Raw genomic sequence first — 22,012 nt, forward strand, 5'->3', positions numbered from 1 at the left:
TGTAACCCTCTGCTAAAGAATGGACACCTACAAGCACAATTCACCCACTATAGGCCATGGGAACTTGGCAGGCCCTGGGGGCCACTCGTCCCTACTCTGCACATAGGAAACTGAGGCTGCCCAAGTTTGGCTATCTGTGGCCTGTGAGCATACAGGTGATGAGTTGAGCTTTAAACCCAGGTCTGGGCAGCCTGGGTGGCTCAGTGGTCTAGCGCCACCTTCAGTCCAGGGCGAGATCCTAGAGACCCAGGATTGAGTCCAACGTCGGGCTCCCTGCATGGAGCCTGCTTCTCCCTCTGTCTGTGTCTCTGCCTCTCTCTCTGTGTGTCTCTCATGAATAAATAAATAAAGTCTTTTTAAAAAAAAGTTTTGTTTTTTTTTTTTTTAAATAAATAAACCCAGGGCTCCCGGATCAGAGAGGGTGAGGCCAACTGCAGTAGGTAAGTGCTGAGGTTGACTGACATGGATTATGGGTCAGGCCTTGCTCTATGTAGTTTACTTGTAAGAATTTCCAGAACCCTTACAACACGCATGGTGAAACCCAGGCTCAGGGAAGTCAAGCTACTAGGCCAACATCATGCAGTGCTAGGGTATGACTCCAGGAGTGTGACTCTAATACCCAGGTTTAACTTGGCACCACCCCATATCACTGCAAGGTGCTCTAGGTGGGAGCCTAGAATCTGCTAAGTCAAAGCTACCTCCATCGAGCTGGGAGAGTTCTATCTAAGAGAGATTTTTATTCATCTCAGAGAAATCAAGAGGCACAGAAAGGACTAGAATATGTGCCTTGATCCTTCCAAATGCTGGTATTTCTAGAGAGTCTGCTATTACGTAGACTTGGAGCAGGTTGTCCCTTTATTACCTCTTTGGCCTCCCCAGCTCATTGCTAACCATTTGTTTTCTCACTCTGGAAGGACCCATCGAGGTAGAGACCAAACCTACGATTTTCCAGTGTGATTTTGGCAATGCTCCTGCTTTACAAACGCCCCCTGCCCCCGCAACTCCTGACTCCCCACTGCCAGCCCTCTCCCCACAGGCCTAGCTGGGAAGGCCCTCTCTTTGAGGAGCCTTGGCCTCCACATTAGGGGTGGGGGTGCGATACGCCGACCACTTAGCATTTATGCGCAATCGACAAAGCTCTTCCTCTGACTCTTACAAGTTCCATCCTGGGGTTGTCCAAAGTATTCCCGACTGACACAGGAGTGCTGGTTAAAATCTCTTCCCAACAAGGACCGTTAAGAAGCAAAAGCAAGCAGCTGTCACCCAAAGGGGCAGAGGCATGGCAGACAGTCCCCACAGGGCTGGGCTACCCACCACGTCCGGCGCCTTCTGGATCTGCGAGGCCAGCTGGAGAGAGTGGTTGGCCGACGAGAGCTGCTCTCTCAAAGTCTCCGCCTCTCTCTGAGCCACCTCTGCCCTCTGAAGGAAATGAAAAGTGTGAGAAGAGAAAGTGCATTCAGTTTAACAACTGACAATTATTACAAGAACATTCATCAATTCATGCCTGACTGACTATAATTGATTTTCCTAAACACTCAACCTAATAAATGCTAGAAAAAAACACAGAATGTGATGGATTTTTATTTTAAACAGTACAAGGAAGAAATAATTGAGCGATTATGACAGTAATTTAACGCTAGGAGCAAGGAATCCCCTGCTGATACTAATGCTCCGGCCCACTGAATTTCCCAGACTGAATAAATACAAGTGGAAATAGAGTCTTTTGATTCAATTTCTTTCTATTCTCATAGACCAAGAAGATTTTATTGCAGGATTACTCCTGGGAGTAATTCTCACGGGTAAACAGTGAATTAAAGACACTTTGGCCATTCTCTTCCTAAAGACGCGCACAATGTTGTGGTTGTTTTCCTGTAGTGAGTATTTCCATAAACGTACAGGGTGTAAATGCCACCTCTTTTGTGAGGGCCAGGCTTATTGCAACATATTTAACCCTTCACCTGACAAAATCTTCTGACTCTGACGCTGGCACTTCCAGCCCGCCAGGCTGATGGTGGGGGGCTGGGGGCATTGGGGGGGTGGGACATGGGGTGGGGGGTGCACGCAGAGGCAGGAGGTTGGCCTGACTTTACTAGGGGTGAGGGGAGACTGGAGGCAACCGCAGGAAGGGGGCCCAAGGAGAAAAGGGAGGTACATTGCCACTATTTGCATGTCATTCTCGGACTGAGAAAACCAATGCTACTGGATGGCACAGCAGGATTTCCCACTGGACGGTGAGATGGGGGACATGTCCGTGCCCGCTGCCTGAGAAGGCACGGAGGTGCAGCGGGCAGAGGAGCCAGGGCAGGTGACCTCCACCCATTGAGTTTCTTTCTTCTCTACCAGGATGGGGACAGAGTCACCTGGTCACCTTCTCAGGAACCTTACCGGGTTCAGCATCTGCAAGGGTACACTGCATAGAGGACTCATTCACAAGCGTTTTATGAACGGGCTTGTCCTGATTTTACAATTATGATGGAAGAAAAACTCTCAGAGGGGTGGGGAAGGGTAGCACTGGGTATGCGGACTGCAAAATCATGTGTCATCTCTTTCCACTGGACTCCCACTGCATGGAGAAAAGATGAACGAGGAGAGCCTGGCTGGGCAAGCTATGTCGTGCATTTTTTCATTTGGTGGCGCGATGGCCTGTGTTGACTAATTGCTAAGAAAGGACTGAAGAAGAGAGACAGGAAGTGAGCCTACCCAGGACTCACTGATCAATCTAGCTGGTGAGGGATGGGTTTGGCAGCCTTCAGCGATTCTCTGACACAGTACTGTTTTGCCAATCTTCCCTGCACGCCGACATATTAGAATATATATATATATATATATATATATATATACATATATATATATATATATGGATATATAATACATATATAAAATTTTTATTTATTCATTTGAGAGAGAGACAGAGAGAGTGTGAGGATGAGCAGGGCAAAGGGAGAGGGAGAAGCAGGCTCTGTTGAGAAGAAAGCCTGAAGCAGGGCTCGATCCCAGGGAGCTGAAGGCAGACGTTCAATCGCTGAGCCACCCAGGTGCCCCTAAGGATGTTTCTAACAGCAATTGCTTCTTCCAGGGTGGTGTTTGTGGCTGCCTGCCGGGCTTCGCCAGGGGCGCTTGGAACCTCACTCCATTTGATTCACAAGGCACCTTGCCATGCCTACCTGTGCTCAAGAAGCCGCCTCCCACCCTCTGCTCCAAGCAGAATCCAGAACGGGAAAGGCGGTGATGTTACCGGCGTGGTGACAGTGGCTAGGGTGAGTCCTGGTTCCTGCTAAGTGCAGGAAATCTCCTCTTCGGTGGCAGGGTTCTAGATGTGCCACTCCAAGTTTCTCTGATAATCATGTCATTACTACTGAAAAGTTTACTCTTCTCTTTCTAGTCGGCTAATCCCTTGGGCATAGAATCTCCATGACTCTGCCAGGAATGAAGTGTATTTGACATATTTCTAGTCTCTTGGACTAGGAAAAATATTAGCCCAGTGGAGAAGCTGTTTTAGTAGCAGCCAATGAGGTCATCCAGCCACCCTGCCCTGCCTGGTAATGCTGGCTCTGAGGTGTTCCAGAAACACCCGAATGCGGGCAGGCCCAGGCAATGGGTTCATGGCAAGGCTCTCATGTGGGCATTTAGCCGTGTGGAGCACAGTGCTGTCTTACTAGTGGCGGGTGGCTCATGGAACAAGGGATCTAGCTGTTGAGAGCTTTCTCTTCAGCTTGCACAACTTCTCCAGAGCGTCTGCACTCTGTTCAGTTTCCAAGTTCACATTCAGAGTTGCTCTGTGGCCTATCCACGGTGGTCACAGCCTTTTACCACATTTGGCTTGACTTGGTTACTACGGTGCAACTTTTTGAACGTTTAGCATTTATATTATTTGTTTAGGATTTGTGCCCTGGGTACATCAAAAACAAAATGAGTTGAGGTGGTTTGTGCAGCTAAACAGGCACAGAGCAGATCAAAAATAAAAGCAGGCCTAAGAGCAGCTGAAGGAGGGAGTGGGAACAGCCGCCAGTATGCAGCTGGGGGGAATTAGTTCTTGCCGTTGTAAATTTAGTCTCATCGTTGACAGCTGAGGCAGAAAAAAAAAGGGGGTGGTGCCGTGCTGGGTCAGGACCGCGCTGTCACTCGTGTGCAGGGTCTCCCGTCTTTCTGGGGCCCACAATCCTGCCCGATAAAGGGGTGTTTCGAAGAACAGGAATCAGTGGTGGCAGGCAGAAGGCTCTGGTGTTTTCTGACCTGGAACCCCAGACACAGAGACCCGAAACGGCCACCTCCTTGTTTCCGGGGTGCGGGCTCTCCTACCCCTCCCCGCCCTGCTGAGGCCAAGCCCAGGGCCCGAGGCCAGGCTTCTGGCTGGCAGCTGGCACGGCCCCAGGGTGGGGGATCCAGCAGCCACTCCTCACCAAGTCGGAGCTGCTCCCCTGAGACGCCTCCTCTGCTGGCTGTTGCTTACTTTCTGTACTTTCCTGGGAAGTGAGAGTCGGTGCTAATAGCCTGGGGCAGTGAAGCAGGAGGACACGAGTGGGGACACTGGCTGTACCGGCAGCGGCCTGGTGACAAGCACAGACACAGGTGCCTCGTGAGCCTGCGCAGGACAACTGAGGACCAAGGACGTAATAGGAGTCCAGGGCCTAACAGCGCCCCCCACGTGGGGTGAGGAGTCCAATCAGAAACCACTATTAGTATCTTTAAGGCCCCCGGCGGGCACTGCCTGAAGGTTTCATTACTTGTCTCATCTGAAAATGGAAGACTATTTAGGGAAAGATGACTAGAGTCCGTAGCCGGCTTCAGCAGCCACCTGGGAAGCCAGAGGCAGGGAGCAGCACTTGATCAATTCTGTCAGTCAGGCTGCCAAAGAGCAGTGATGAGTCCTACGTGTGGGACACTGGCTCACCCAAGTCACAGCTTCGTATCTCAGGAAAGGTGGCCTGACTTGTGGGTGCAGGGTGCCTCCCCGTCCTACAGGAAGGGCCAAGGGAACCCCCCCCCCCCAACTCCTCAAGGGCTCCTGAAAGGTCCCAGGAAGGGCAGGAAAGAAAGCTTTTCCCAAAACTCAGGCCCCGAAAGAAGACACATTAGAAGGCCAATATAGAATGCTGACAGCTATTTCCCGACCTGAAAGTCTGAAAAATTTGATTAATAAAATGTGGAGGAGGCACGGTGGGGCAGGGCAGAGAGGAGGCAATGGTGAAAGCCTCAGGCAGCTGCAGCCAGCAGGGTGGGTGAAGGCCCAGGGGGAGGCTGGTGAGGCCAGCCATGGCCTGGTGTGAGATGCAGGCCCCAGGCCCACAGAGAGGTGGCTGTGGTTAGACATTCTCTAGGGTGGCATGTTTTCGTTCCTCCCAGGACCAGGGTTGAGACATGATGGAGTCCAGGCTTTGTCCAATTTATCCATTTAAGGTATAGCCTTTGGAGTCCCTGGTTTTAAATGGTGGCGGTGCTAGTGGGTATCTGATCTGGTCTTCTGCCCAACTGGGCCCTGGTCTTTGTGTCTTGTCCCCTTCTGTACATGTGGCCACGAAAACCCTGGCCTGGGGCAACCAGAGGCAAGCAAGTCCCTCCAGTGACAAAGCAGCCACATAGGCTGGCCGTGGGCAGAGCCTCCAGGTAAACCCATGGCTTCTCAGAGATGGGACCTGGCTATGGCTAGGAACATGAGGTCTGTTAGCAGGCAAGCTTTCTTTCTATTACTTTGCTAAGGCTACTGGAGCAAATTACTATAAATTTAGTGGGTTTGAAAAACACATTTATTATCTTAGAGGTCTGGAAGTCAGGAGTCCACAATGGGTCTCACTGGGCTCAGATCACAGGGTGGGCAGGGCTGTGTTCCTTTCTGAGGCTCTGGGGGAGAATCTGGTTTCCAGCCATTTCCAGCTTCTGGGGGCCTCCTGCATTCCTTGGCACATGGCCCCTCTCCCACCTTCAAAGCCAGCACATGGCTCTGATGTGGACTCTTCGGCATCTCAGGATCCCATGATTACACTGGGTGCGCTCACACACTCCCAGGTCATCTCCCTATGTCAAGGTCAGCTGGTAACAGCCTTAACCCTTCCTTGCCAGGTACACTAACATATTTGTAAGTTGGGCTTGGGAAGCATATGTGGGGGCCATTTTTCTAGCTACCATACTCGAGGACAAATAACACCACATTTGGACAATTTCGAGAAGAAGGCAAGTTCTCCTTGGGGATGACCTCCCGGCCTGTTCCTCACAAGGCCCTGTACTCTGGAAGGAGAGATAAAGGAGAGGGGAGGCTAGCAAAGCCAACAAATGAGCCTTCCAAAGGGGTGGGTGGACTCCATTGCTCTGGAAAGTGCAGAGCCAACTCCTGGTCATTCTTCCAAAGCAATGCCCCCGCATGATTCCAGAAAACAGCCAAAACCCCAGAGGTGACCCTGCTTCAGAGATTCTGCAGGAGAGAGGTCAGGAAAGTCTACTCTGGGACAGAGATGAGACTTATTACCTCTCAAGCTGGCCCTGTGCTGGTGACTGGAGTCCCTGTTTAGACTCATCTAACTCTAAGACTCCTGCGTTAGGGAGAATTAGGAATGGGTTAGAGTGACACAAGGTCACCTGCCAACCTTAAGAAAACTTCCATTTAATCAGGTACACTGTAAAACATCACACAACTCCCAAACCAGCAGCCTACCCCTTTTAGATATTAGTCTGGCTCCAAAAGACCAAAAGGCTCAGCTGAAACAGCCATAATCATCATCATGATAATTCCACCACCTACTGGCACCCTGCTTATTTTGTCTAAGAACTACAGTCTCAGAAACTTAATATCTATAAAAATGGCAGAATCTTATTAAAAAAAAAACCTAGAATTACAATGGCCATTATGAGGAACATTCCAGTTAGAGAAGATCATTTAAGAAGTGCACTTGAAAGCAAGGGCTCCCAAATCAAACAAACCGAATGGGGTACGTATTTAATTGGCAAGCAGAAGTCTCCAAAATGCTTCAAAATTCCCAGTTTCATTGCAAAAAGCTAATTAATCACTGAACACAGGTTTATCCATTTTGGGCTTCCTTTTACAGAGGAATCAAAGATATCTGGGTTTACTAGTAAGACACATTTTGTGCCACACTGAAAAATTTACTACCAGAAACCATGTTTCTAGAAATTATACAATGCATTTATACATTTGCCAAGCCACAGAATGCTGATGTAAAGGTTCACGAACAGAAATGAAAGGTTCTAAGGGTTAGAAATTCTAATATATGTAATTACACTACTAGAAATAATAAAGGAAACATCTCTATGCAAGGAAGGTAAGATGTGTGTTTTCAATCAAAGAAGGTATGAAGAATGGAGAGGCATTTGTGTTGAGGGAAAAGAAAACAATTTTGTCTTAATGAGAGGCTGCTTATTTCAGAATGCAAAAACGGAAAAACACAGGGCAAAATCTGAATGTGAAAAAGAAAGTTGTAGATTTGTGGACAAGAAATCTTTGAAAGAAATTTTCATGTGTGGTCAAGCTACCTAAGATTAGAATAAATGTGATAAAGTTAAATGGGTTTTAACATCAAAAGTGATTTGGTGCAAAATAGGGTTTGGTTTTCTTTTTTTTTTAAAATATATTTTATTTTTAAGTAATCTCTATGCCCAATGTGGGGCTCAGACTTACAAAGCTGAGATGAAGAGTCACGTGCTCTAATGACTGAGCCAGCCAGGTGCCCTGGGTTTCTCTTTTAAAAAGACAGTTTTCTTGAACTACTGGTTTGCTCTTGATAAGAGACAGTAAAAGGTTCTTCTTTACATTTTAGGTAACTTGCCTGGAAAATGAAGGTTTTGTGTCTTGTCAAAATAATTTCCTGGGTCTTTATCAGGTCTTTGATTCCTTAAGAAAGCTGTCTTCTCTACTAAAAGAGCTAAGGGTTTGCTTTGTTTTGTTTTGTTTTTGTTTTTTTTTTTTGCTTTGTTTTGTTAAACAACTATTTAACTTCCTGTATTTGCCTTCAAGGTCTTCAGTTGTCACTATGGTTAAATAGAGGAGTAATTATTGTGTCACAGAGACCTACGATCCTACCTGACCAAGTGTTCTAAAATCCTTTGATGTTTTCTGGGATCCCTGGGTGGCGCAGCGGTTTAGCACCTGCCTTTGGCCCAGGACCCGATCCTGGAGACCTGGGATTGAATCCCACGTGGGGCTCCCCGTGCATGGAGCCTGCTTCTCCCTCTGCCTATGTCTCTGCCTCTCTCTCTCTCTCTCTGTGACTATCATAAATAAATAAAAATTAAAAAAAAAATAAAAAAAATCCTTTGATGTTTTCTGACAAACTTCTGTGAATCAAATGCTAAAGGAAGTCTTTTTGACTTTGAACTAATTTTGAGATTTTCAGGAGGGGTCCTGGGACATCTCAAAGGATTTGTTCTTTCACCTTATAAAAAGGGAGATATTAAACTAACTTGGCTTATTTGGTTTGTTAAATCACACAGGAAGAGTTGGTCAGTAAAATGCAATACTGAGCCTTCTTTATGTTGTATTTGTATAGGGATATAAGTGTTTCGGAAATTGTGTGAAATTCCTAGAAATCTGATTTGTCCTGGTATTATGTCATGATTCTAGTTATTATCTTAAAATGTCATACATCACAGAAATGACTACAATTCCTTATCAAATGAACTCTCAGCAGATCTGTAGCAACAGACATTTTAAAGTCTTTGTCATTTACAGAGTTATATTATTTTACTCAGATGCTTTTTGCAAAACTTTTCCTTTAAAAGTGTGTTGTCTTCATGGGGATTCATGGAAAGGACTTTAACAAGTCCAAATTTTGGATAACCAAGATCATTAAACCAAACTGGATAAGAATTTCCAGAATTTATGGGGAAAAAACCCCCAAAACCTGGATTCAAGCAGAATGAGGATTAATAACAAGGAAATGAATGAGCGGAGGAGGATTGTTTTTTATGACTTCTTACTTGAAAGACTGATGTTTCATTTTTCCAGATTTAAGGAAACTTTTCTCAAACAGGAATTTGGCATTTTTTACCTTTTTAAACAAAAATGAAACATTTACTTTTTCTCTCAACCTGATCCTTCCAGAATTCAGAAACCTTATTCTTTTCACAGCAATATAGTTATTTAATAAGTTCAATGAGAATGTGTTCTCCTTGTAACAGGACACAACTGGAAATATTGGCTATATTACCACAGGCTTGACCTGCTTGTCATATTTGAGAGATGTGCATATACTCGGAAATGACTAGAAAGCTTTAAGGAACTAGGGTTGACTTTATGGGGCCAATAAGTAAAGCCCCTTCGGGACACCTGGGTGGGTCACCCATGATCCTGGAGTCCCAGGATCGAGTCCCACATTGGGCTCCTTGCATGGAGTCTGTTCCTCCCCTCTGCCTATATCGCTGCCTCTCTCCCTGTGTCTCTCATGAATAAATAAATAAAATCTTAAAAAAAAAAACTCCTTAAAAAAATTAACCTGATATTTTGCTTACAAGGTTCTAGCTTTGAAAGCACAGAGGAGCTTACATGGTCAGTCACGATTCTTGCTGCACTCACATAAATAATCAGGCCAAGTTGAATATAAAATTACTTTTACTGTGATTATCTGTAGTAAAAAAAAAAGGATAGGGGTGATTGCAGAGAGAAAAATTATGTTTGTGCCTTTGTAACTATCAGATGCTAATCCTGTTAACTGTTTTTGAGGTTTTGTGATTAAAACCTCTAAACTGGCCTGGATCCTGACTCTTCTAGTTTCCTCAACTATCTGGCCATAACTCTCAAAACGAACACTTCTAAATTTCTCCTACCCTTCTGATTTGGATTCACTAGGAACAAAGACTGCCCTTTATAATCTCCTTGAAGGAAGGGATGAGACCAGGTCCTCCTCATTGCCTAGATGGCAGGCAGACTCCAGGGACCTGAAGCTTGGGTATATACATCTTACAGCCAAAAAGGCTCCACCTGACAGTTGATCTTGTTTGAATGCTGGAGACCCTTTGCATGGAATGACTAGGAAGAGAAGCAGTGAACACTGATGTAGGCTGCTTCTCCCCAAGATGCTGGATGGAGGGATCCCTGGGTGGCTCAGTGGTTTAGTGCCTGCCTTCGGCCAAGGGCATGATCCTGGAGTCCCAGGATCGAGTCCCACATCGGGCTCCCTGCATTGGAGCCTGCTTCTCTCTCTATGTCTTTGCCCCTCTCTCTCTTTGTGTGTGTCTCTCATGAATAAAATCTTAAAAAAAAAAAAAAAAAAAAAGATGCTGGATGGAGACCTCAAACTTGAACTGAGCATGAGACCCTTTCTTCCCTTTTGTTCTTTGACTCACATTAGCCTGGAAAGATAACACCATCATCCATATCTCTTAAGGCCACTGCTAGGAGAGGGGGTAACCTTTGCCTTTCAGATTACTGGATTTGTCATAAGAACTCCTATCTGTCCTCATGGACAGCATCACCTTAGTGAGAATGCTTTGTGCCCCGACAGGGTTGATCTTTGCCTCTGGTAGTTATCATTCTCCCTGGGCCTATGAATGCCTGGCTGGCTGGTGCCTAACTGGGCAATGCCTCTTAGGTTCTAACATGCCTCAAACTGTCCACAGACTGAGACATTTCAGTGGTCAGTCTCTGAATTTAGAGTTAGAAAACACCTACTAGGAGGTATTTATGATTCAAGATTTGCTTCCTTCGGCTGGGCCCTACTTTCCTGGTTAGCAGTAAATACAAATGAGGTTACGACCAGGAACCTCTCCTTAACTCTTGAAAGTACTGGGGAATCCACTGCTAAAGCCATAGCTGCTCAATAAAGATCCTTAAGACTCTCTGGCTAAGGTTGTTCTTGATAATAAGAGAGGCTCTATCTTTTGGCTGAACAAGGAGGGGTCTGTGCTGTGATCAACACCACCTGCTGCATCTGGATTAACACTTCTGGGGAAGTATGAATTCATTTCCATAAAACCACTGAGCAAGCCACCTGGCTTGGAAAGGTTACTCTTTCAACAGGGTCTTTCTTTGACTCATTTGATTTTGAATAATTTGGGTTTTGGGGACCATGGCTCCAAAGTCCATTCCAGACACTGGGAATTATCCTGCTTCTTATAATTATAGCAACCTCCCTGGTGCACTGTATTCTCTCAAAAGCTTTTTTTTTTTTTTTTTAAAGATTTTATTTATTTATTTATGAATGACACAGAGAGAGAAAGAGAGAGAGGCAGAGACATAGGCAGAGGGAGAAGCAGCCTCCTAGTGGGGAGCCCGACGTGGGACTCAATCCCAGGACCCTGGGATCATGACCTGAGTCAAAGGCAGATGCTCAAACACTGAGCCACCCAGGTGCCCCATCTCTCAAAAGCTTTAAATGCATGTTCAAAGCCACTAATCATCAAGCAAACAATCTCCCCAAGACTGGAGTGTCAGAAAAGGAAAAGAATGACCCACTAAGAGACTGTGAGCCTGAAGTTGTGACCCTGTGACCACCATGTGAATTCCACAAAAAAAACATCATGACCTGGCAATATCACACAGAGGATCAGTAAAAGCTGTGAGGACTACAGAGTCGTGGCTGAGCATGGCACTAATGGCTTAAATTTTGGTCACATCTCTCAGGCTGATAGTCTGATCAAAAGGTAAGAACTGTTATTTTTAAGAACAACATGCTCCAAATGGTGTCACTTGTGCCAAACCCCATGTCAGCAAACCCAGATCGAAGGAAGACCTAACCTCATTGCAGTGTCAGCCTCTTCTGGGAATGTGACTTTTAACCCAACAACCTGGAATTTCCCAGTCTGTGCTAGTAAGGTCCAACAGACCCCTCCTGCCTCCTGTAGGAAGGAACCTAAAACAATTCGCTCTTTATCCTTCCCTTTTCTGCCTTCCATTCTGCATGGCTCCTCAGAGCTCCTGTCTGCTAGGTGGGATGCTGCCCAATTCATGAATCGTTGAATAAAGCCAGTAAGATCTTCAAAATTTACTCAGTGGATTTGTTTTTTCGGCAGTGTTCTCTCCAACGTGAGAGAATTACTACCCTCATTCAAAGATAGATGGGAAACACACTGGGAGCTGGGAGGTTCGTTCAAGACCCATGGCAGGGAAATGGGAGGTGTGGGACTCAAACCCAGTTGTTCCCCGCGAGAACCTAGAAACCTTGGTTGGAGAAAGTGCCATGCCTTGCTAGGAGTTCTTGCAGCTCTTTGCATTTTTCTCTACCCTTGGTTCTGTTCCTCGGTGAGATTAAGCTGCACTTCTAGCTGAAGTTCCTCCCGTTAGGGCAGTCTCCTCTGTAAGAATCAGGCAGGTAGCAGGAGGAGGACCACTCAGTGAAAGGACTTCTTCATGCCCCTGGCTGGGACTTGGAAAGGCATGCAGGTGAAGGTACAGCCGGCAAAGTGACAGGATGGTTGAAGCCCCAGATGGCTTTATACAGTCAAAAAGGCACAAAGTTGTGGCTTCTTATTTACCATCCAGTCTTCAAAGTTCTGAACCATCACAGCCACCAATTAAGGTGGTGAGTATTAAAGCAAGTGCCTTGAAGTTTAACAAACAGGTGTAAATGAGACCCGGAGCTATCGGTGGCTGACTGCTCTTCCACTTTTCCACAATAGAAACACAAGTGCTTCGGCAATAAAACAGCTTCAGGTCTCAGTAGAACATTTTGACTATAAACCTAGTGCAAAAATAATGTGATATACCAATGAACTAGTAAATTGCTCCTCCTGGGGATTTCCCTTGATGGGAAAGGCAGCTGAACCAGCTGTCTGGCTGCGCCTGCACGGGTGTATGGCTCCTTTGTCCCCCGACTCCTGCCCCGCTGCCTCTGCCTCCTCTCTACTTGGGACTGCCTCATTTCAAGCCCGAGTCATCTTTGCCCTAACGTATCACGACAGCTGCTCTGCTGGCTTCCTGTCTTTCCACTCCCATCCGTGCTCTGATGTTTCGCCAGGGTGATCCTTCTGGAACAGAAGTCCAATATCTCACTTCTGCCCATGATTCCCCACTGTTCTCAGAGAGAGGTCTTCCATGCAGAGGCCTGTGTTCAAAGCCCTCCTCCTCTGAACCCAGATCTAATCCCCTCCTGGGGGCCCACTCTCTCCCATCCTGTACCTCCTTGTTTCAGCTTTATGGAATGGCCCAGAATCCCCAGAGCTCACTACGCCCTTCTGTGCCTGCCTGCAACACTGTCTTCCTCATGGCCACCCAGGGCATTTTTCTCCATGTCAACCCTCGGAGTCATGTGTGATCCCTCCTTCTGCTCCCTCTGTGTCTGATCCCCCCACCTCACACCCTCATTGAGGGCTGGCCAGCATCTGCCTTCACAGCTCTGGTGGCACCCAGCTCTTAGCACCTCTGGAGAGCCAGGGCTGGGCTGAGAGAGGGCTTCTCTAATCAGGAGTAAGGTCCCTCTTACCAGCTTCTGAGTGTGGCCATGGCCATGAAAAAGCCTGACCCCTTCCCCAGGCCAGTCCTGGAGAGCTACGGGACAGAATCCATCATGTCCCCATCCTATGCCTTCCCCTTTATAACCCTGTCACATCCCAAGTTCCTGAAATTAATGCCCTGGTGCTTGGTGTCAAAGCCCTCTATCTTCTTTCCATGTTCCCCAGGGATCAGGAATGTCCCAAAACTTCCTGATTCCTTTTGTGTTAGGGTCCCTTTGTGGTCCTGGCCATGGGGTGGAGCCTGAATGCACCCCAGGTACCAACTGTCCTCATAGTGTGGTTTCCAAGATATATTATAATTCCCCAGGCATGGACCGATGGCTGCAGATTAGTGCAGAACACTATCTCCTTCATTCCAGAAACTATTTCTATTAATGTAGCCTGAGGTTGCATTAATTTCTCTGGGTAGCCACATCAGGCTCTAACTCACCCTGATTTGCCAGTTAGAACTCCCCTACACTTCTCCCATGCCCACAACGCTGGTATTTCCCTAGTGCAAGACTTTATACAATTCTCCCACCAAATCCGCGCTTCTTCGGCAACTATAGAACTAACATTTATCTAAGTACCTACTTCTTACTTGGGTGTTTTAACCTCTATCCTCAAAACAATCGTGCAAAGGAAGTATCGGTTATCACTCCCTCCTCTCTCTTTCCATCTTAAAAAAAAAATTAAACATTTTAATTATGGTAAAGGACATATAAAATATACCATCTTAACCAAATTTTAAGTGTATGCTTTGGCAGTGTTAGGTATATCCACGCTGTCATGCAAACGATCTCTGGAACTTTTTCACCTTGCAAAACTGAAGACTCTGTACCCATGAAACAAGTCCCCAGTTCCCCCTGCCGCAGCCCCTAGCACCCAGGATTCTACCTTCTGTTTCAATGACTAACTCCTCTCTCCCTTCACATGTTCGCAGAGTTTCTCTTTTTTCTTTTCTTTTTTAAAGAAATGTAAGCAGTTAAGAGACTTGTCCAAGGACCACACCAACTAGCAAATACCAAATTGGGACCTAGACCCAGTGTCATTTTGGAGGTTGCCCCTTTCTCTGCAATCCTGCCTGGTGTCTCCCAGGACCGAGATTCCCCCGCAAGCAGCCTCCAGCAGTCTGGGAAATATACGGACTCCACCAAACTTCTTTAGTATCTGTGGACTGCCTTAGAGGTTGTAGGAGACAGTGCACTCCATAATCCTAGACCGAGGCTATCTGTTATAACAAACCAGGAGTCTACCCCAAAGTGCCATCAAAAGGAGATACATGCTCGATATTGGCCCAGGAACAAATCTGGGATGTGCAGATGGCAACTGTCTGAACAGAGAAAGTTAACTCTTTCCAGTAACTACTTCTGAGTTAAGGTCTCTGCAACGCGGAGCAGTGCTGAGTAAAAGCAAAGGGGCCAGAGTAAATATGTTTAGCAAATACAGGTAAATAAAGGCTTAAGGACATTGGTGAGAGGAAGCAGAGGCAGTGCTTTGCAGCAAAGAGTGGTATGGACGGGTGCATTTGGGTGCAGAGAGGGTCTGCAAGAAAGGTAAAGTTCCTGGTTCTGGGGTATGGTGGTGAAGAGCACAGGCTCCAGTCCTGGCTCTGTACCCAACCAGCCACTGACTTCAGTTTCTTTGTCTATAAACGGCATCATAACAGCAGGCTGCTCGCAGGCTGCAGGCCTCGGTTCATGTCAAGTGCTCAGAATAGGGCCAGGCACAAAAGGAGTTACTCAAGGGTTGTGACTGCCTCTTAATAACTGTCAGGGTCACTACTACACAACGTTTCTATCCCGGGGGGCTCATTCCATGCATCTCTGCTGTATGTCTTCTGTGGGCCAGGCCCAGGATGCTCAGTGAAGAGTCTGTGTGCAACACCGAACCCACAAACCTTCTTTAAAGAACGAAGAAATCCATATATCCCATGATCATTCCCATGCATAAACTAGCTTTCATATTCCAATTGGACTTCAGGATGTTTTCATTGGCCAAAAAGGTGACAAGGATGCGCTTTCCTGACCCTCTGCCCTGGTGTGCAAGCAACACCAGCCACCAAGAGGCAGGTAGCTCATGGAACTCTCACACAGGGACCACAGAGCTGGAAGGATTTTCATCCCACAGAGGCTGGGGGGTTGGTGGGGGGCTGTGCTCACCCAGACTACCTGAGGCAAACTGCTAAGCTTTCTAATGCCTGTGGTGACTCAGCTATAAACTGAGTGGGGAGAGGCCACAGCACGGGGCTTTCTGGGGCTGAGAGATAGATCACAGCTTTGGGTGCTTCTCCCCATGAATAAAGAAAATAAATGGAGAGGCTCTTTCTTTCCAAAGCAGCAGCATCACTTGCTAAAGTGGAATGTCTTACTGTTCTATGGAGTCCTGGGCAAGTTACGGGTACCTGTAGGGGGGGCCCATTTTTTCAGGCAGCTGAGTATTTATTTTAGGAGGGCCCATGCTCAGCGTGGAGCCCAACGCAGGGCTTGAACTTACAGCCCTGAGACCCAGACATGAGCTGAGATCAAGAGCTGGATGCTTCACTAACTGAGCCACGCAGGCACCCCAGGCAGCTGGGTAATTAAAGCCACCCTATACTGTGTAGTATTTTGTGCTGGACACAGTGCCAAGTACTTTCCCTGGGGCATCTGTGACACCTAAGTATCAGCCAGGAGGAAGCTATCAGTTGAGCAAATGGCTTCAAAGCATTTGAAGGCAGAAGACTTCCTTACGGTGTGACTCACTGGTACAAACTCTGGAGCATAACGATTACCTTGGGAGCAGAGTTGGGCATTTAAGACACAGATTAAGAAAAAAAGGAGGGTGGCCCGGGTGGCTCAGTGGTTTGGCGCCACCTTCAGCCCAGGGCATGATCCTGGAGACCTGGAGTCCCACATCGGGCTCCCTGCATGGAGCCTGCTTCTCCCTTTGCCTTTGTCTCTGCCTCTCTCTCTCTCTCTCTCTCCTGTGTGTATTCTCGCAAATAAATAAATAAAATCTTAAAAAAAAAAAAAAAAAAAAAAAGGAAACACAGTAGCCACTCTGCAGCAGAGGCTCACCATGGGAGTCTGGGACACTGGGACCACGCCCAAGGCTTTGCCAAGGAAATAATGGCTGGGACCTTCCACATACTTTTCATGACATTGGAAAAAGGGTTGATATTGACAGCTGTCCATAAGAAAACAAACAAAAAAACCGAGAATAACTGGCCTTCTAACTTAAGAAAAGCATCTAGCAAGAAATGGCAATGCTGTTGGGATTTTAAGCCTGAAGCCACAAAAGGTCCTACCTGGTTTGCTCTTTCAAGGTCCGTCATGATCATTTCAATTTCGTCGGCCCTAGGAAGGTGAGAGAGAGAGAGAGAGAGAAAGAGAGAGAGAGAGAGACGGCCGTTAGTTGGCAGTGGGTGGGTTTTGGGTGACCAGGGCTCCTAGCTTGGCACACTGACCAGCAGCTACACAGGCCAGGCAGAGTCCCTGGCACTTGGGGAGAGGGGTCATGTGGGCCTGTGAGGGGACTCTGTGGCCCATCTGGAGGAGCTATGCTCGTGCTGTGGGCAGGGCTGCCCTGACCTTGGGCGAGACAGAGCCATCAAAAGATAAAATACAATGTGTCCTATCAGGAGATTGAACAGAGTGCCCCCAAAAAACAGGAGGGAGAGAAATTCTCTGGGAAGGGAATCTGGTAAGGCTTCAAAGGAGGATGTGTGAACTGGGTTTTGAAGGATGAATAGAAGTTTACTAGGATGGAGTGAACCACAAGAGGGTGGAGAGGGTCATGGGAGGATAGGATGGAGGCTAGGGGACTCTATACACCACCCAAGGTCACTGTCATCCACGGGCTGGCTCATACACAGGGAGCTGCTAGGGCCTCCCCCCCCCGGGCCCCCCCCCCCCCCGTTTTGGAAGTACTCCCTTGAGTCATTTGAAGACAAATGTATAGTTCTGAGATATAATAATATGGGGGGGGGGGCAGATGCTGACTTCTAATAAAGGCCTAATTCCAAAAGTCCGTGGGAGGTTAGAACAGACTCCCGGGGCAATCATGGCCCCATCTTCTGCAGGACAGCTCCCCTTGGCCCCTGTCAGGAGGCTGAGGCTGAAACTGGCTGCTACCTGAGGAGGGCTCAGCATGCCCATGGCAGAGAAGGAGCGTGATGTTATAGCCACAGATCCTTGCTGGGCTTCAGGGCCTGCTCCTGTGTGGGCTCCCAATTCCACACTCCAAGTGGACTGGAGCCCTCTGTTGCCTACAAGTCCCAGTCCCTTGCTTGGTGCTCCACACCAGGCTTGGTCCACTGCCTGCCTCAGCCTACCCCCCAGTGCCAGGGCCCTGGGTTATGATGGCTCCCACCACTTGTGGGCCTGTAAAGAGCCTTGGACTGTGCAGTCTACCTGGCTTGCCCTCCACCGCTGGGAATCTCATCTCCTACTTCTGTCCCCTACCACCCTCAGCACTCCCCAAATTGTCTTAACTGCTCTATCTCAGGGTAGTCCCTCCGCAACCCCTCCCTGCCCCCACCCCCACAACAGGTTTGAGTTCACAGGTTAGAGGTGAGGTCCCCATACACTGGGAGCTTTCTGAAGGCCAGGCTGTGTGTTTCCCTCACCCTCATCCCTGGAGCTTGCATAGGACCCTGTCACTGGGCTGAAGGCCAGAGTCCTGCATACAGCCCATCCTGCCATCGGTGGTCCCGTCCACTCCCTGGGACAGTGTAGGGGCACCCGGAATGGGCCCAATGCTAAGAGGGTTCCTCTGTCCCTGAAACCCTCACCACCACCACCCCTGTAATACCAAGAATTGGAATTGGCCAAACTGGACTCAGGCCCTGGCTGGTCTGATTTTACCATTTGCAGCACTCTGGGCTCCCTCTGGCCCTGAGGCTCCTCCAGACAAGGTGATCATTATCACCTCTCAGCAGCCCCAACGGGGTTAACAGATGCCTTGTGATCGGGTTCAATGCTCATTATGCCTGTTGGAAATAGTATCCTGCTTTCGGCTTGGTCTGAAAAAAGTCTAAAAGGACTCCTAAAGTGGCTTCATGAAATGAAGCTATTTTTTTGGGCAACTTTGTGACAAAGGCAGTTGTCTCTGGAAGACCCAAACACCGGTCCCTGAAGTGAAGTACTGGGTGACAGGGGGTGGGCTGGGGCAGCTTAACTAGGAAATGGCTCATGGGGCCTTAACTAGGAAAACCATGGGGCCACAGAGAGGAGCCTGCTGTTTCCAAAGGGCAAAGAAGTCAGTGGAAGTGTCAGGGGCTTTACACGCGACAGAAAAGGACGCCTGACAGTCAGTCTGGACAGCTGTCACCCTGACAACCTGCTGATGACATGTAAACTTCCTGGGATTCAAGATGAAAGAAAAAGTTAAGACTCTTCCTAAGGCAAATCCTACTAAAAGCAGTTTGAAAACTTTAATCGGATGGTTGTTCATCACATAAGTGCAAAATCCAGATATAGATGGCCGACTTCCCTGGCTACTGGCAGGGCTCGTTTGCTCCCTTGCTTGTCCTGTGACCACATCCCACCACCTGCCAGTGTTCCGGCCCCGGCTGGGGACTACAGGATGGGCCCATGTATATATAGCTTCTGCATATTTTGCTGGTGCCGCATATTTGTGAGAGAGGGCCAGAAGGCATCACTGCTGGGTGCCCGGAACCAGATCTGCGGGCCGCCTCGCCTCACTTCTCCCCTGGGCAGATCAGGGGAGCTCACTGTGCAACCTGGTGGTCTGTAGGGCAATGGCCTGTGTGGGGGAGCCAAAATCCTGCCCATGAGGATTTCCCCCTAATTCTCCTGCTGGGTCCACCATGAATCCAGATCTCCTGTTTGTTTTATATCTGCTGTTTCTTTCACTGTTCCTGCTGTCTTTTGGCTGGTTCTTCAGTTTGACCCAAATGTAGCTGTGCCCACCCCGTAACTTTTCTCTTTTGTTCCTTTGTTTGGATTTTCTCTTCTTCATACCTGGTGTTTCTACTTCATTCATTTTTGTTGTTGTTCTTTGTTTTTAAAGGCTTCACCCATTCATGAGAGACACAGACTGGCAGAGGGAGAAGCAGGCTCCCTGCAGGGAGCCTGAAGCGGAACTCGATCCCAGGATGCCAGGATCACACCCTGAGCCAAAGGTGGATGCTCAACCACTGAGCCACCCAGGCATCTCTACTTCATTCATTTTTAAATTACTCCTTGTTTTTGCTTGGCGTTGCTAATGGCTAATGGCTTCCTCGCTTCCTAGAGTACATTTCCATGCTTGTTTTGTACCTGTGGTCCATCTGTTTTGCTTCAGGTCACAGGCTGCATTTGTGTCTTCCAGAGGGATATTCCCCACTGGGGCTGACATCCCCCTGGATTACCAGCTACTCTTTCTGGTAGTGTAGGTGTTGGGAGGACATAGAGAGGCAGGTTCTACTGTAGTTCTCAAGATGAATTGGAGCAGAAAGGTGCAGAGCAGGTGTTTGAGGCATTTTTGCTGAGCGTAGGAAGGATGAGGAGGGGATGACTCCAGGCTCCCAGAGTCCTCACTGATAACTCCCCTCTACCAGGACTTTAATGCTCAGAGAAAAGCTGCAGGACAAAGAAAGGAGGCAGCTGGTCTCTGTGGGTGCAATTCCCCAGCCCTTGGAGTTTGGAGATAAGGGGTGGGCATGTGGCTGCCTGGGGGCCCACTGGCCCACCCTTGCCTGTTTTCAGCCATCCCTCACTTCTTGCTGCTGCTAGAGGCCAGGACAGGCAAGGCTGGCACCCATGGGGGCTGGGAAGAGGCATCTGGATCCTGCCTGGTTTAGGGGATGTGGTAGGCTTGAGAGACTCCTCACAAATACAGACTCGGGATTTCTTCTCAGGTGTGGATGGTTTTGGATATTCATTAGTCTACCTAACATCCAGAAGACATCACCAAAGGATTTCAAGGCACTTATTAAAAAAAAAAAAAAAAAAAAAAAGATTAGTCACATTTAAACAGGAAGGTGCCTTCTTGTAGTCTGAGGCAATCCCTGGAAATGAATTTCAAGTTTTTCCATCTTCTGGTCAGTTTCACTTCGGTTACTAAGCAACCGTGAAACTGACCAAAATACTGAGCCTGATAACAACTAAGGCACTTACCTTCATTCCTGGGGCAACTCTCAGATTTCCAAAGCTTTCAAATGATAATCACAACACTGAGCTCTGCTGTTAAGGAACCAGGGGCTATTCAATACCAGGTATCCTGATGACGATGGGGCCCAGAGAGGCTGCAGGTCCCATTCACAGAATGGAACAAAACCCACAGGAGACAATGGAAGGAACCAGGGATGCCGGCAGTGAGGAAAGGTTCAGAGTCTTAAAAGTCTGTAGGCTCAGGATTTGCTTTTCCAAGGGGCATGCTTCTTAAAAGGCCAAAGAAGATACAACTAGCTGGGCTAGTCTATGTGTGATCAGGGCTTCCGAAGACTTCAAGTGTGGCCATTGGCCTTTGTAGACAAGGACAAAGAGGGCAGGCTCGAGTGTGTGTGCTGGTCTGAGAACATGTCTGCCACTCCCCTTCAAACGGCTGTCCCTAGCCCCCAACAAAATTAATCCTACCAGACGCACCTGCCCTCAGTAAGTAATATGAAAATGCCCGGAGGTTGATACCACAACTAGAAATGCTCTCTGAGAAGTGAGTAATGAATGACAGTGCGTGTGCATTCATAGCACAAAGGTCAACAATATTCCAGAGGTTTTTCATTCCTTTCATTTTGAGGGTTCAAATTATCACATCAGGATCTGGAGCCTGACATTAGCCTAAAATCATTTATTTTTCCAAAGTCCATAATAAGTGCACATACTGTTTGCTCAGCAAAACTATTTTTTATAAAAATTTGGTTCTCTTGCCTTTTTACGAGCTGACAAAACAGCTTCCACTGATCTATTAACCTGCACTGCATTATGCTCCGCTCTGGCTTCAAACAGTGGATAATTTCTGCGCGGCCTAGAAGAGGTAGTTCTTTCAATCAGTTCCCCACAAATCATTTCAGGGTATTCCCTGGCCTAGCACACAATTTTTATGAGGAACTTAAAAGGGCACGGTCAGTGATGGAAGGAAAATGATAGCCATGCCAGAAACTCTGTATTTACTTCCACACTAGCCTCCCAAGTGCTGAGGGATGGCACCAGGGCAAGGCTGGCACATATTACCATTCCAAAGAATCACAGCCACATCAGGAGCTGTTAAAACAAAGGGCAGTTGGAAAAGGCTCCAGGGCATCCCTCGGGTCAGTGTGTGTTCCTGGACCCAAGTCAAAAGCCAATAGTCTCAACTAGATTGTAAGGTTCTTGGGCACGGAAAGAAGAAATATTGAAAGGTTAATTCTTTCTGCTTTAAAAATTAAAAATAGAATTTAAGAGAATTTCTAGAATGTTTAATAAAATGACTCTTGCCCTCTACCCAGAGGCTGCACTTGATGGCCTCTGCTGGCAGGAAGGCAAACACTTTGCTGACATCCTATATCCCGGCCAAGTTCATTCTCTGCAGAGAGGGCAGATGAGACACAGAAGTGGGGCTCACTGGGCTGGGTTCAAAAACAACAGGTAGGAAAAGGAAAAAGAGGTGGCCAGAGGGCCAGGCGCTGAGGAAAGTTTCTTGGCTACCGTCTGGAATCCCCTAATTGGTGGGGTGG

General features: G+C 47.6%; 1 protein-coding gene across 6 annotated transcripts in view; it reads right to left on the reverse strand.

The window, feature by feature from the left end:
* The window catches only part of CUX1 (cut like homeobox 1), a 364,561-nt gene that overhangs the window by 91,832 nt on the left and 250,717 nt on the right, over window positions 1-22,012 (reverse strand). For all 6 annotated transcript variants that reach the window (XM_038539191.1, XM_038539190.1, XM_038539189.1 and 3 more), the window contains 2 exons: window positions 16,664-16,712; window positions 1,315-1,419 (listed from right to left, as the gene is read on the reverse strand). In XM_038539191.1, coding sequence (XP_038395119.1) covers window positions 1,315-1,419; window positions 16,664-16,712 — 154 coding nt within the window. The remainder of the gene's footprint in view (window positions 1-1,314; window positions 1,420-16,663; window positions 16,713-22,012) is intronic.

This window comes from Canis lupus, chromosome 6 (genome assembly GCF_011100685.1).
Source record: "Canis lupus familiaris isolate Mischka breed German Shepherd chromosome 6, alternate assembly UU_Cfam_GSD_1.0, whole genome shotgun sequence".
NCBI lineage: Eukaryota > Metazoa > Chordata > Mammalia > Carnivora > Canidae > Canis > Canis lupus.